Here is a 14,490-nt window from a genome sequence, read left to right as displayed (position 1 = left end):
CTAGCTATATCCATAATGTTGAGAGAAGAGGGGAAAGGGGAGAGGTTGGGAGAGACATAAAAGGAGGCACATAGAAAAAAAGAGACAAAAAGATAGAGATCAAGAGATGGAGTGAAAATGAGCCTGAAGCTTGAGGCTTGGCAGCGATGAGATGAGAAGGTGAGGGCTTCAATGCCAGCTCTCCAATGCTGACTTCGCCAACAACGGGCAGATGGAGCGTGACACTCTCCTCAGGACCATCCAAACGCTCACTGAACCACATAAATCACAGATTAATACTGGGCCTCTCTCCAACTGCCCTCACTTGTGTCTCAACATACAGCCAGCCAAGGCATAGATAGACCAGAGGCACCAGAGAAATCAAATGGTGGAATAATGGGATGTATATTAGGCCCCATCTGTTGTGATGAAAAATCAACTGAGTTGAGGGAGATGCAGAATCATTTACAACCAAGATGATGCCACCGCTACCTGATGGGGATGAAAGGATTATGATTCAGCAAACAGACAGTTGCTGCGCACATTTTTATTTCAGAAGATTATTTGTTTGCCAAGTGTGGCTGACTTTCTCCATTTTTCAATTCACTGCACAGGTTTATATAAGACTAAATACAGAGCCTGGCTAGAGACATAGAGAACCCTTACAACAAATGTTCTCATCACTTCGGTCTTATCTGTTCCTTCAAGTATCATGGCAATATTATCAGGGTACTTTGGCTCTGATGCTTTGCACTTTTTCTTATAGGTTGGTTATAATGTTGGGGATCCAGCAAATCAGGCTTATTCTACTGTTATACTCAAAGTAGCTCACTGTGAATAAAAACATGTACTTAAGACTTATAATAGTAACTTTGCATTGTGCAACTGTACAGGGACAAGAAGTATGCAAAACCCAAGGGTTGGGAAGGAGGTTTGGCTATAAGCAGAACCAGAGGTTTCTCTCCTGTGTTTGCTTTATGAAGCTTTCTCTATTTGAAAGTGGTTATTACCATGAGCCCGGGGTGGGGCTCTGTGTTTTCTGGAGTCTCTAATGACATAATAACAGGGGAGCAGTGAGAGCAAAAGTGCATATAACAAATGGGAAAGAACCGAGAAAATAAGCTTTGGGGGGAAAAAAATTACAAAGCATCAATAAAAGAAAGATAAAAGCTGAATGGGTGGCTAATCAAGACACGACAGTAAAATTGTAGGGTTGTTTGAAACTGAAAGAGCTCCAGGATTTTTGCAAAAATAATACATTTTAGAGGTCAAAGCCTTTTCCCTATGCCAAATATTACAAATCACAATTTCAAATCATGACCGATTTTTTTGTGTCGTCATGATGATGTTTGTGTTCCAGATGCAGATTTTAGGCGAAATAAAATGTTTCGCTACAGCCGATTCACAGACACCTTGCGATGTTTAACGGCGGAAACTAAAACATCACTTGCGTAGTCGTGGTATTGGACATCAGTTGAGAGGTATCCCCACTAAGATAGTCAGGGCTTATGCAAACTTGCGGTGTTCAAGTTTAAAACTCAAGTGCAGACCTCATCAGCTGTTCACGTGCCAGGCTCCACTTGATACACATACACAGATTCCCCACAATGCTGACCCGGCTGTCTCTCTATACACCCCACCCCCCGCCTCCTCTGCCCCCTTCACTCCTCCTTCGTCCCGCCACTCCTCCTCCCTCTGCAGCCATCTCAGGTTTCTGTGCCACTGTGACAGACTCCGGGTTATAAATAGGGATAAGCACCCTACTGAGAATGTCAGCCCATAAAAGGGACTGACTTCTGCTGAGGCACCTTGGAAATAAACAGTGACAACAGGCAGAACTCCGAAAGGGGGAGAGAACTGCAAAATGTGGTATACCCTATCTAATAGACATTAGCAGGACAGAAAATTGACTTCCACTGCCTAAAAGGAGCCGAGGCAGGTACACCTCAACACAAACTAGCTGCTAAAGCTGTTTTACAGACACCTCAGAAAGAGTAGGAGATGAGGGTTGCTCACCTATCAACGAATTTGTTCCATAGCCACACTTGCTAGTCAGTTTTCCCCCACTGCTATCAAGTAGTTAAAACTAAACTGCATAGAGGAGCTGGCACAGGAGCATAGATGAGTCGTCATCCCTTATTGGTTGTCTATTGTTTTGGTCATTGTGCATGTTTTTACTCCCTAAAACAAAGTGGAATGGTATAGAAAGTCATGTGGTGTGAAGCAGGACAAAAGTCTATGGTGGGGACTGTGGGTATGACAGTGACAATATGTGTTTGTATGCTTGTGTGCATATGAGTCAGTGTGTGTGTGTGTGTATGTGTGAGACACAGAGACAGAGCGCTGCACCCTTGAATTTGTGTGTTGGCATTAGGCCTGTGCGATAAAATGACAGCGATATGTACTGCGATGAGACACTTCATCAACAGCAATAAGAAAGATGTTCAATAAAATGTTCGATAGTTTCACTTAAATGCATTTAATGCAAACCACCATAAAAGCACATGACGAATATGCTTGGCTCATAAACAGTATCATATACCTTGATAATGGAACGTGCTACGAGTGACACGCAAACAGCCAATCGTTTAACAGGTGTGTTGTTCGGTTGCACCATCGACACGTGACACAACAGAAATAGTGTGGAGTCAGCAAACGAGTGCAGACGGTGAGGAAATTGTTGATAAAAAAGGGACAGGTCAGCTCACCGGTAAGGCAGTTTTTTTTTTTTAAGTCTGACCAATATCACAACACCGTGGTAGTTAAATACAAAATAAAGTGGTTAACTTCACCGTTTTTTCTCCTGGTCTTTACTAAAAGGTTCATTAAAAGTTATCAATAATTTAAAAGTTATCAATTATCGATATCGACTGAAATGAAACATTTTATCATGATACATTTTTCAGCTATATTGCCCAGCCCTAGTTGACGTGCAGGCGGGATTGTGTGTGTGTATGCGTGTGTGTGTCTCCAGAGAGAATAGCGATCGTGTGTCATCTGTGGGAGGCTGCTAGATCTGGGTTAGGCCAGCCTCAGGAATCCCTGGTATGCGTACTTCCCTTGTATGTGTGCTAATGTGCGTTTCTTTCAAGTGTATGTCTGCATGTGAATTACCGGAACTTGACCAAAATAAAATCATATTTCGGGCGAGAGGATGGTCATGGCAGAGTCTGAGTTAAGACTCTGTTTGTACATTTGAACCTGGTTACTGCCATGATAAGCATGCATGCACAAATGCGCAACATCCCATCTATTTTCAATGGTGAGTAGATGGCTAGCATCTCTACCATATGCACAGACATGGACAATGCCACAGGGAATGTGAGCAGTAATATATTTTGAATCAAACACAACATTTGATATTCACTCTCCGCCGTTTCCCTGGGCACATTCATACACAGCTTTGTGCGGGATGAACTCAACATGCTTACACATTTACAAAGGCCACATGTGCCTCAAATGGATGGCTCCCCTACAACATCTTCCTCTTGCAAAGAGAGGAGGGAAAAAAAACGGAAACATGCATGGACAACAACTAGCCCCTCCCATGGGAGAGGCAGAGGAAGAACATTCCTGATCCCTTGACTGACTAACAACAACGACAGCCGTCTGCTCTCTGGAAACACAAGCCTGTATTTCTCAGCTATGGCCTCGGGAGAGTTGCATTAAGTCTGAGCACGTCTGTGGGATGGAAACGCACGTGCTGTACAGTAAACATTTAAGTTTTACTTGCACTAAAGAAATAATTCTTCCATCGCTGGTTCTGCAAGATTGGGTTCATCTATGACAGACTTTACTTGTCTTGTCATATCAGGGATGTGTTCTTCGTTGTTTGGACAGCTATTATCCATCCCCATCTGACAAACAAACAATAAAACCAAGTGAACCTCAATGTCAGGAAGTTCAAAAAAGCCCAGGTCCAAAAAAAACAAAACAAAAAAACACCACAGCAAGATATAACAGCTAAGGCATCTCAGGACAATGAGATGTTTATGGTGACACTTTAAGACTCAGGAACCAACCAAGGTAGCACCTTTGAACCCTTTCCGGCCATCATATTACAGCAAGACACCTGACAGAAACAACAGTGTAAGTTCCGGTTAGTAAACACGAGACGAAACATGTTAACGCGCAATTCCCCATCAGACCAGGGAAGCATTTCTGCCTCTCTGGAACAATGCCCAGCAGGGGTCTTCATGGCTGCAGTGTTTCAATTACACGCCATTTGCTGTTAAAGCTGTGTGTAATGTGAAAGACATTTGGGTAATTCTAAGAATCTTTGCCCGAGTATTTCTGGCTGAAGCTGACATTTGCCTCCATGGTGTACATTTCAACCGATATCCTTTTGGATAATGGACCCAAAAAAAAAAGTAATTAACGGAAGGTAAAGTTCTATTTGTAGACAAAGAATACTGGCCCGCTTGCATTTATGTCAACTGGCTCAAGAAGCAGCTCATAAAATGGAGACTCTTACCATTATGACTCTTCAAGGTTAGACAATCTACAAGAATTTAAAGGGAAACGATAACATTTTCCACATTATCACTATATTGTAGGGATAATGTTAAATTAGCAGCCATAATACTCTGCAGTTTTCTGAGAATCTCTGTAATGCCACTGAAATTGTCTCACTGGACATCACTAGTGGACAATTGTGAAAACGTACTTCCTGGCTCACAATTAGGCTGCGTTGTATAATAATGTGAATAATGACACTACATTACATCCTGGGGGTCCAGGTGGCGTAGCAGTCTATTCCATTGCCTACCAACACAGGGATCACTGGTTTGAATCCCCGTGTTACCACCGGCTTGGTCGGGCATCCCTACAGACACAATTGGCCGTGTCTGTGGGTGGGAAGCCAGATGTGGGCATCATGTGTCCTAGTCACTGCACTAGTGCCTCCTCTGGTAGGTCGGGGCACCTGTTCGGCGGGGGGATAGCGTGATCCTCCCATGTGCTACATCCCTCTGGTGAAACTCCTCCCTGTCAGGGGAAAAGAAGCAGCTGGCGACGCCACATGTATCGGAGGAGGCATGTGGTAGTCTGCAGCCCTCCCCGGATCGGCAGATGGGGTGGAGCAGTGACTGGGGTAGCTGACCGGGTAAATCCAAAAAAAAGAAAAAGAATAGTAATGCTACATTATACAGGTGTACGTAGCATTGTTATTTGCTACCATCATTCAGACACACACAAGACTGCTCAGTATTATGGCTCCAAAGGACAGTCGTCCCTTTGCTCTGGGATGAGTAATCAACAACAGTGTACTTGGGAGTTGTTCCTTGCCACATAAAAACAGCTTCACTGCTGAATAAAGAAGAAATGCAGAAGGGTTCGTGAGAAGGTACAAGCTACTACCACCTGTCACGCCAGGAGCAGGAAGAGAGGACCCAAATGCAGACAGCAGAAACAGACTGGGCAACAAGAACAATGTTTTATTAACACCAACTACTTACAGACAGCAAGGAAGACTTGTGACAAGGCATGAGGCATCCAGCAACCAAGAGTCAACATAGATTAACGTTTACAAACCGGCAATGAGTCAGGGCAACCAGGGGAAATATATAGTTGAGGAGCCAATCAGGGAGATTGAGCACAGGTGAGCAGGACAGGGCAGGAACAGAAATGCCAATCGGGGAATGGGGAACAGGTGAGTAAAGCAGGGGCAATCAGGTAAATGAGGCAATCATGGGGCAAAGCAGGGGCAACAACAGACGTGCTAAGCCAATCGTGTAATGGGGGACAGGTGAGCATTGATGACCCAGACCACACCACCATCACACCAATAAAGTGTTATCGAATCAAACAGCTGATTCACAGCTAGGCCATTGTGCATCTCTGATTCACAGACACCTAAATGTAAGGGAGAGAGAATGCTACATCACAGGAAATAGGGGCGATCTCCATGCACTCTCAACCACAATAAACCAGGTTATCCAGTCATACATAGGTAATAAGAAAAGCCAAGCATGAATCACAAAATCATCATCAATAATTCAATGTCCTTCCTCTTATTATCATAACATTTTTAGGGAATTATTCCTTATCCGATGCCAGGGTCTAAGGACAGGATGTTGCGTTGCTGTAAAGCCCCCTGAGGCAAATTTGTAATTTGAGATATTGGGCTATACAAATAAAATTGACTTGACTTGACTTATAATAATGGATTGCATTTTATATAGCGCTTCAACCACCACCAGTGTGTAGCACCCACCTGGGTGAAGCACAGCAGCCATTTTGCACCAGAACGCTCACCACACATCGGTTTGAAGTGGAGAGGGAGGAATCATAGAGTGAATTACATGGGGGGACGATTAGGTGGCCAGATGGAGAGAGCCAGGTTGTGAATTTTGCCAGGACAACGGGGGACCCCCTACTCTTTGCGATAAGTGCCATGGGATCTTTAATGACGACAGTGAGTCAGGACCTCGGTTTTAACATCTCATCCGAAGGACGGCATTGCCTACATCTCAGTGTCCCTGACACTGCACTGGGATTTTTTGTTGTTGTTGTTTTTCTATCAGGACCAGAGGGAAGAGTGCCCCCTACTGGCCCACCAACACCACTTCCAGCAGCAACTCGGTTATCCCGGAGGTCTCCCATCCAAGTACTAGCCAAGCCCACACCTGCTTAGCTTCTGTCATTCGGCAGAGCCAGGGTACATGTTGATACGGCTGCTAGCCATACTAGCTAATGGACGACGTAGGGTTTAAAAAAAAAAAAGCCCAAAAGAGTGGAAAGCGTGTTAGCGGTCAGTGACAGAAGAAAAACAGAAGACATGTGGAGCTTTAATGCATGTGCTTTAATGCATGAGTGCAATCACTCATGCATTAAAGCTCCACATATGAAAAAGTAGAAAATAGCTTAGGCGTGGTTTGTTGTGACTGCACCGTAGTCATGGAGTTTCACATCCTAAACCATGACCTCACCTCCAGGTCATCTCATAGACATGTGGCGTCTGTAAGCATACGATAACACGGGTTCCCACAAGATGTATCTCTACACAATACAGCGATAAATGGAAACAAAAAGAACAGGGAGGGAGAGGAGATTATAAACTGGAGACTGGGAACAAAGTAACACCATGTGAATTCCAATGTGCAGACGCACCCTTTTTCTCTCATTAACACATACACACACACACACACACACACTTTCTTGCTGACATGCCCAGACTGCGAGGCTATGGGGCATAATGCCTAGCTGTTTGTCTCTGGCTGTCTCCCGTGTTGACTTAAAAACACTGTTGGCCAAGTATGTCTAGGGCAACGGAGAAAGAGAGAGAGAATCAAGACAGAGATAGGACACAGAAAGCAATTCCGCAATATTTACATGATTTTGCAGCTCAGCTCCAAAGTATTTTCCACCCCGCTGCAGACCACACAGCCCCATGTCTGCAACATCCAATGTCCCACAACAAAATGATATCTGTGTTTCATGCATGACAAATATGGTTTTAGTATTACACCTAACACTAATATGTGTACTTACGTATCTGTTTTGTGTTAACATTTAGTAAAGGTTAAAAACTGATCACAGATCAAAAATTTATCACAGCCTGCTTAAAGGAAAATCTAAAAATCTTCCTTGAGCCCAGGACAGAGTCAACGCTGAAGGTCTACAGACCACAGCTGTTGCACCACACTCTTGTTTTGGACCCATTAAGTAGGGCATAACTAGAGCTAGCTGACTAATGTTGACCTGACAGTGTGGTGAAGTGTGACGCAGTGCATGTAATTTCACCTCAGGTCTGGTTTCAGTGCTGGACAGGACCAGTATCTCAAGCAGTGGTTGCAGGTCTCGAACAAGCAACGCTCTGGAAGCTGATATATCGTGAAAGGATTAGGCAGAGGTCAGCTCATGCCCATTTGGGTCACTCAAATGTTGGTCGTTGGACCAGATCCTACTGAACTCTCTTGCAGGTCAGCCAGGTGACATGATGCTCCTGGGATGCAGACAGGAACTGACTGGGGTGCAAAGTGGACTTTTAGGATCAACTGGCCAAAGTAGTTGGTGCATTCCTAAACATCCATCAGTTAACTGCACTATTTTACCCACCTGCAAGATATTAACGTAAATTGGTGCTCCTAATGCAGTGAAACTCAATCATGTGTTATGGACGGGGCAAAGTGTATGCAGGTTTTCATTCCAACCTAACTGGGCCGAATGATTTTCTGCCCTCAAGCTGATGAAGGAGGACTAACTAGTGAAAACAGTGTTGGCTTTCCATGGCAGCATGACGGAGTACCACTGTCCTTATGGATAGAGGGTTATTTACTTGAGTGCCCGGTAAAAATCGACAAACTTGCCCAGCCTCATCCAAAATATACCCTCATTTGACAAGCGGCTGGTGTTGGTTTTCCTCAGTGAGGGTAACCTTGACAGGGACTATTCCAGGAAATAACATATAGGAAAGAGGAGAAAACAACAGAGTCAAACTGAGGCGACGAGGTGAGGTAATGGAGGGAAGGCCGAAGCATCATTACATTACTGCAGAGTGAATCCTTTGACTGGTGTTGCAGCTCCACAGGGCATGTTATAGTACAGCCAATGGTTCATTCAACACTACGGCCTGCTTTTTAATTTTGCCTTGCTGGGCAAGTGGAAAAACATCTTTCCCCCCCCCCTTTTTTCCCCCAATTGTAGCCACCCGATTACCCCACTCTTTCGAGCTGTCCCAGTCGCTGCTCCACCCCCTCTGCCGATCTGGGGAGGGCTGCAGACTACCACATGCCTCCTCCGATACATGTGGAGTCGCCAGCCGTTTCTTTTCACCTGACAGTGAGGAGTTTTGCCAGGGGGATGTAACACATGGGAGGATCAATCTATTCCCCCCAGTTCCCTCTCCTCCCTGAACAGGCACCTCGACCGAATGACCAGAGGAGGCGCTAGTGCAGTGACCAGGACACATGCCCACATCCGGCTTCCCACCCGCAGACACGTCTGTAGGGATGCCCAACCAAGCCGATCCCATGTAGGTATGCAACGGAAATAGACTGCCACGCCACCCAGACTCCCAGAAAAACATCACTAAACTGAGATTTGTTTTACAGTACAGAAAAGAAAAAAAATACCTGACACGCGACAGGAGGAGATTTTCACAGTCAAAAAGGAACACTTTCGCTGCAGGCTACGAGGGCAAACAGAAGCCAGTTTCTAATCTGTTTATTTGACAGTGACCCAACCGATCAGAATGAATGATGGATTTTTTTTTATCCTGTCCTGCCTGTTTTTGCTCCTGTACAGCCGGAGAAAATGAGGGTTCAGCCACACGGTTAGTGGCAGAGTCAGAGTCAGACCACGTCAGTACTCTATTATTAGAGCCTCTGAGTCCTGTGACTGACATGAGTGTGTGTGTGTGTGTGTGTGTATGTGCATGTGTGTGCGCACACACACACACATGCTAACTCTTCAAAGCAAGGTGGGGGGGCTGCATCCGTAGCTGGAGCAACACGTAAACAAAAACAATCCAGGAAAAAAATGAAATAATGCACAGCAGCATAAATAAAGGAATATGGGAGCACAGACACTGCAAAAATATGGCTAACCCTGAGTTCAGAACAAGAAACTAGAAGACAGGAAATAGATATATTTGCAAAAACAAAACAACTGACTGTTATGTAAATGCCGTGCAGAACTACAAGATGACTAAATGCTCCTTTAATGCATATTTATTAGGGTTGTCGTTGCCAAAATATGCAAACAATACACACCCCAGCTTTTAACAAAGTGATTCAAATTCAACGCAACCGTTGGACAGATGTCTTCTCGACGGCACGCTCAACAAGAGCTCACATACTTAAAACGTAAGATGGATTCAACTGCATTGAAATTGCCCAATTAAACTTTAATACCGAGACAGCCCGGCCCCCCGAGGACGCAAAAAAATGAGCGAGCTGGAAGAAAAGAAGAAAGAGATGAGGCGTGCCTCCGGGCCCTGAGGACACGCTCACGCGGCTCTGTCTTAAACATGAAAAGGAATCCTCGGCCTGCACGTTTAAGCCAAATTAAAGTTCAGAAAATGCATCTTGAAAGTCAAACTCCCTGAATGTGATCCCGAACAGCAAACCAACCAGGTTCTGAAGCAAAGCAGGAGATCAGATGAAGACATGGAATAAGAAAAAATTTTCATGCCACGGTAGTTTTAGAAATTCACCTTAAAACGCATGGGAAAATACAAGATTTGTGAATTACGCTAACCCATATAGGCTGAGCTACAACAGATCAGTTAAATCACTTTCACCATCTCACTATCTTAAGTCGAACTGCAGCCCCCTATTTTCGGTAACCTTGCACAGACATGAGCCTTTGTTTACGCAACCTAAATCTCTGGTTCAATTTGTAGTTTAGCAACATGACTGGACATACAGCATGCCCTCTTAAATCTGTTTGAATAAATCTAATTGCACGTTAAACTCCTATACTTTAATAAGTAGCCTAAAATTGAGCATCATCATACTCAAACATGAAAGAGAACAGCAAGCCTCCCTATAATTTCCATTCTCACACGCTTCCTGTCGGCCGGGGCATAAAAAAATGTCTCTAAGACATGTGAGTTGTAAACCTAGGTGGATGACGTTAGTTGTTTCTATGACTAAACTCAGCTCGCACTCACATCATGAGGATTACACTGAGGTCAGGATTCACAAAATCAATGTTCCATTCATGAATTCTTCATATCATGGAGATTGGCAACGGAAATGTGACTAATCTGTGCAGAAGGCGCTGAAAAGCCTACATCCTTTTTCTTACTCCAAGCCCTGTAGCAGGATGGAGCACTTCCTCTCCTTCCCGTGTGAGAGGTCAGTGTCACGGCTGTGATTTATACCATCTGGACTGCGGGTTTGCTGACGTGGAGCACTCTGAACGGCTCCAGCCTGTTCCGTCTCCCTCTCGTTCACTACCCGGAGAACAACCGCGGAGGAGATACCTCCCTTCTTGTCCTTCCCGGCAAGTAGCCTCCTAGGACAAGACGGCACACACCCTAACAAGACCCCTTACCCAGCTTAAGCCCCCTTCACCTCCCCCCTCCAGTTTCACAACAGATTCAGGCATCCGGAGAAGAATGCATCGCGGTCTAGAACAATCTGTCTTGCACCGATCCCCACCTCTGCTCTGCTTGTCCATCTGCGTGTGCTAACATACACGTACGTCCCCGTGGTCATAAAGGAGATGTATTGCCAGAGCTGGGATACGTTGGGATCCTTAGAGGAACTGAGAGGAGGAGCTTTGTCTTTTTTGTTTTTCTCATCATGCTCTTCCTTCCTCTTCTGACACGATTAGCAAAGGCATTGAATACTGTATTCGATAGCATTAGTGGTCAGTAGTATATCAGGGATTAGGATCCAGCAGTCTAAACGCATTATCCAGCATTTGAGCTTCGCTGTGTGCACTCGAGTAATTCCACTGTATTTATTTGCATCAGAAAAAAAAAGGCTAGACACAAGTAGGGGAGAGGTTTCAAAGCCAAAATCTACTTTATCAGCCCAACTGTGATTTTTGAGTGGGATCCAGGAACATAGGAAAGTTTGCAGGACCGGAGTGCATGACTGTCCACGTCTCATGATTACTTCCACAGAGAAGCATTTCACTAGAAACAAAGACACTGACTGCAGGACAGAAAGTTGTCTAATGGTACCAACAGGCATTGTGAAAAAACAAGCTTGCTCCAAAGAAGAACCTGATCTGGGAAGCTCAATAGCTTTTCCATTAAAACGCACATGTCCTCCGACCGACACTTGAACGTACACAGCTGGTATGGAGGGGAATTTGACTCAGGTTGAAACACTTTCTGCCTGCGTAGCACAAAAAAGTGCATAGTCTTGGCGAGTAAGCTGGTGCCGCTCCTATTGTGAGCTACAAACAGAGGGTCTTTGAACATGTCATGTCTTGAAGCAGCTTGGTTCAATTCATCAATGAGGAATCCACCGACTACGCTCTAACAGGACAACTCTACACTGTGTGTCTTTCTCTCTTCTGTGTCAACGAGTTAAAATATTGCCAAACAGAAAAGCCTTATCCCAAGAGTGTCCGGCTCTGATTAAAGTGGCATGAGGTTGACTGGCTCCACCGCTGGATAAAGGATGAGAGGAGGGATAAGGTCATGAAGGGGGGGCATGATGTTGGGGGGGTAGTGTGTGAAATGGGGTCTAAATGCATCAGGGCTAAGCCTGAGGTCTGCCAACCTCAGACAGGGAAAAAATCTCTCTGATACGAGATTAGAATCCCCTTTCGCAGTCCTGACATGGCAGACACACCAGGCTGTAAATGCCAAACACATCACAGTTCTTTACAAGAATGAGACTATCTCCAGAAAGTCATCAAAGAAAAGAAATAAAACGCTCCTGTTTATCCAACACCCCTTCCTTTTTTGGTGTTTCACATTCCCGATAACATCACACTGACCAATACCGTGAGCTCAGCCAGCAGTCAGTGCTCAGCCCACCTCTGTAATGGGCCCAGCACCAAAACACTACAGGCCACTCCTTTCGTAACGTCTCTTAACCTCCATCTTGAAAAGCTATGTCTGCTTAAGGACAATGCCAACTCGTTCAGTATGCTATTCTCCTCTCCTGCAATAATGCATGGTCAAGGATCTGTGATGGCAAAAGCAACTCTAAAGCTAAAAATAAACACAAATAAACAGATTCACTGGCATCAAAGTCTATGTGTGTGTGCATGGGTGCATACTCACACACATCACAGATGGAATCTCTCTCCTCTTTAACACACAGCCTCTCATCTCTCTTTCAACAGCAGAGAAAATGTATGGACACGCACTCAAACACATACGTACTAGCATCCTCAGAGCACTGTGATGGAGTGACTTCCCTTTGCATGGATAAAGAAAAGCGCTGCAGCAGTCAGTTCTCCCTCCGTCAATGCCTCTCCTCATTGAGTGGAGGGGGAGAAGTCACCTTCCATCAACAGAAACATGTCAAGAAGAGGAGTGCTGCGGTGGATGTGCAACGTATGTGACTCGCCACCAGTTTCTTCTCATATCAGATCGCTTCAATTAACATGTTGTTAAAGCCTAAGTGTTTGACTCTGTGCTGCAGTTAAAATTTAGACCATCTGACTTCTGGTTTTTGACGTCACTGTGATTGGTAATGTGATTTCGCCGTTGCTGTATGAATTCATCTGCACCAGATCTCCAATGTCAGGTTTGATTGCCATGTTTGTGCGCCTTTCTGGGTAGTACGTGGCTTGAGGGTAATGGAGACCATATAGCTCCATTTCCATGCCTTCTGTTTTGGGCCACTGCAACCAGCTGTGGGAAAGCTTGAGAGAGAAAGCCTGCACCTTGGCTGAAAAAGAAATAAGAGGAGGTTGCCAGAACAGACAAACCCCACCACCACCACCACTCTTTGAGCTTTTGGAGAAACCTGACGCAAAGGTTTGATGGCACATTTGGCTAACATGACAACCACAGAATCAAAACGCACGTACGCATCTGCATAGCCCTATCTCTAACCCCCAACCACGGCCTTAAATATCTTTTAAATGATTTTATTGCTTTATACAATGACCTGAATTGTGTATTTATGACATCCCCAAGTCGTAAACATAACTGCTTATCATGCGCACGGGTCAGCTGTACCGTACACACAGTGGCGACTTGATTATCGCCACACGTCCACTGTTAGAAGCGTTGGATTCGCTCAACATGAAGCATTTCTAATGTCATCGTGCTGTACAAGGCTGATATCACATATAGGCCAAGGCCAGGGGACGGAGAAGAGCCCACATACTGACAACATCTCTCCACCGTAACCTTACTCATCATGACCTATTTCACGTTTAACACGAGGAACTCACATTTCTCCGCTAACGTCAGTTTCTCCTCGAAAGTGTTTTCGAGGGTTTTACAATCCATTTTCTCCATTTAGGCGATTCGCAGTCCCGTTCCGGTCGCTGTCATTCCTCAGTGAAATACGAGAAGTACAGGAGCCGAAAACTCCCGGTACCGATCACCAACACACCCTTTGTAAATCCAACCGGGAGCCGGATGAGAAAAAAGAGAAAGAAGAAAAGTGACCAACGCCGTTGTGAACTAAACGGGGTGTCCGATTGAAAACGGCGACAAATATTGTAAATGTCCAGTGAGGTTTAATCGATGTCAGTTTCCCTTTTGTAGTGGGGACTGTGTCAAATCCAAAAAGCCAATGTGTAAAGACGAAATTTCAGTGTGAGAGATAAAAGCTTCGCTGGTATGCCTGGGAGGGACGCGCTCCTTGCATATCCACGCGGGACAACCGCTGCCTCTCATACGGACTGTGCCATTTATCTGGACGGGGCAAACGTCCCCGTCTCCTCACGTCTCCGCGGTTTAAGGAGTCATATTCTATTTAAGGAACGATGCTTTTTACGTAAATACTCTCCAATGTAAGACTCATTAGAGGGACATTTTCACTCTCCCCCTTCAAAAAAAATATATATATATATACCCCTCTTCCCCGAGAATGGTTGAATCCATCGGATGTCTCTGACCAGCTGAACACGGACCGACTT

At 44.9% G+C, this 14,490-nt stretch overlaps 1 protein-coding gene across 1 annotated transcript in view; it reads right to left on the bottom strand.

Annotated features, from left to right (window-relative positions):
• LOC130128219 (MAP7 domain-containing protein 1-like) overlaps positions 1-14,232 on the bottom strand; it is a 37,806-nt gene extending 23,574 nt beyond the window's left edge. Inside the window, exon 1 of the mRNA XM_056297842.1 lies at positions 13,798-14,232. Coding sequence (XP_056153817.1) covers positions 13,798-13,864 — 67 coding nt within the window. The 5' untranslated portion in view covers positions 13,865-14,232. The remainder of the gene's footprint in view (positions 1-13,797) is intronic.
• Between the last annotated feature and the right edge of the window lie 258 nt (positions 14,233-14,490).

This window comes from Lampris incognitus, chromosome 18, assembly GCF_029633865.1.
Source record: "Lampris incognitus isolate fLamInc1 chromosome 18, fLamInc1.hap2, whole genome shotgun sequence".
Classification (NCBI taxonomy): domain Eukaryota; kingdom Metazoa; phylum Chordata; class Actinopteri; order Lampriformes; family Lampridae; genus Lampris; species Lampris incognitus.
This window is presented reverse-complemented; position numbering and strand designations above follow the sequence as displayed.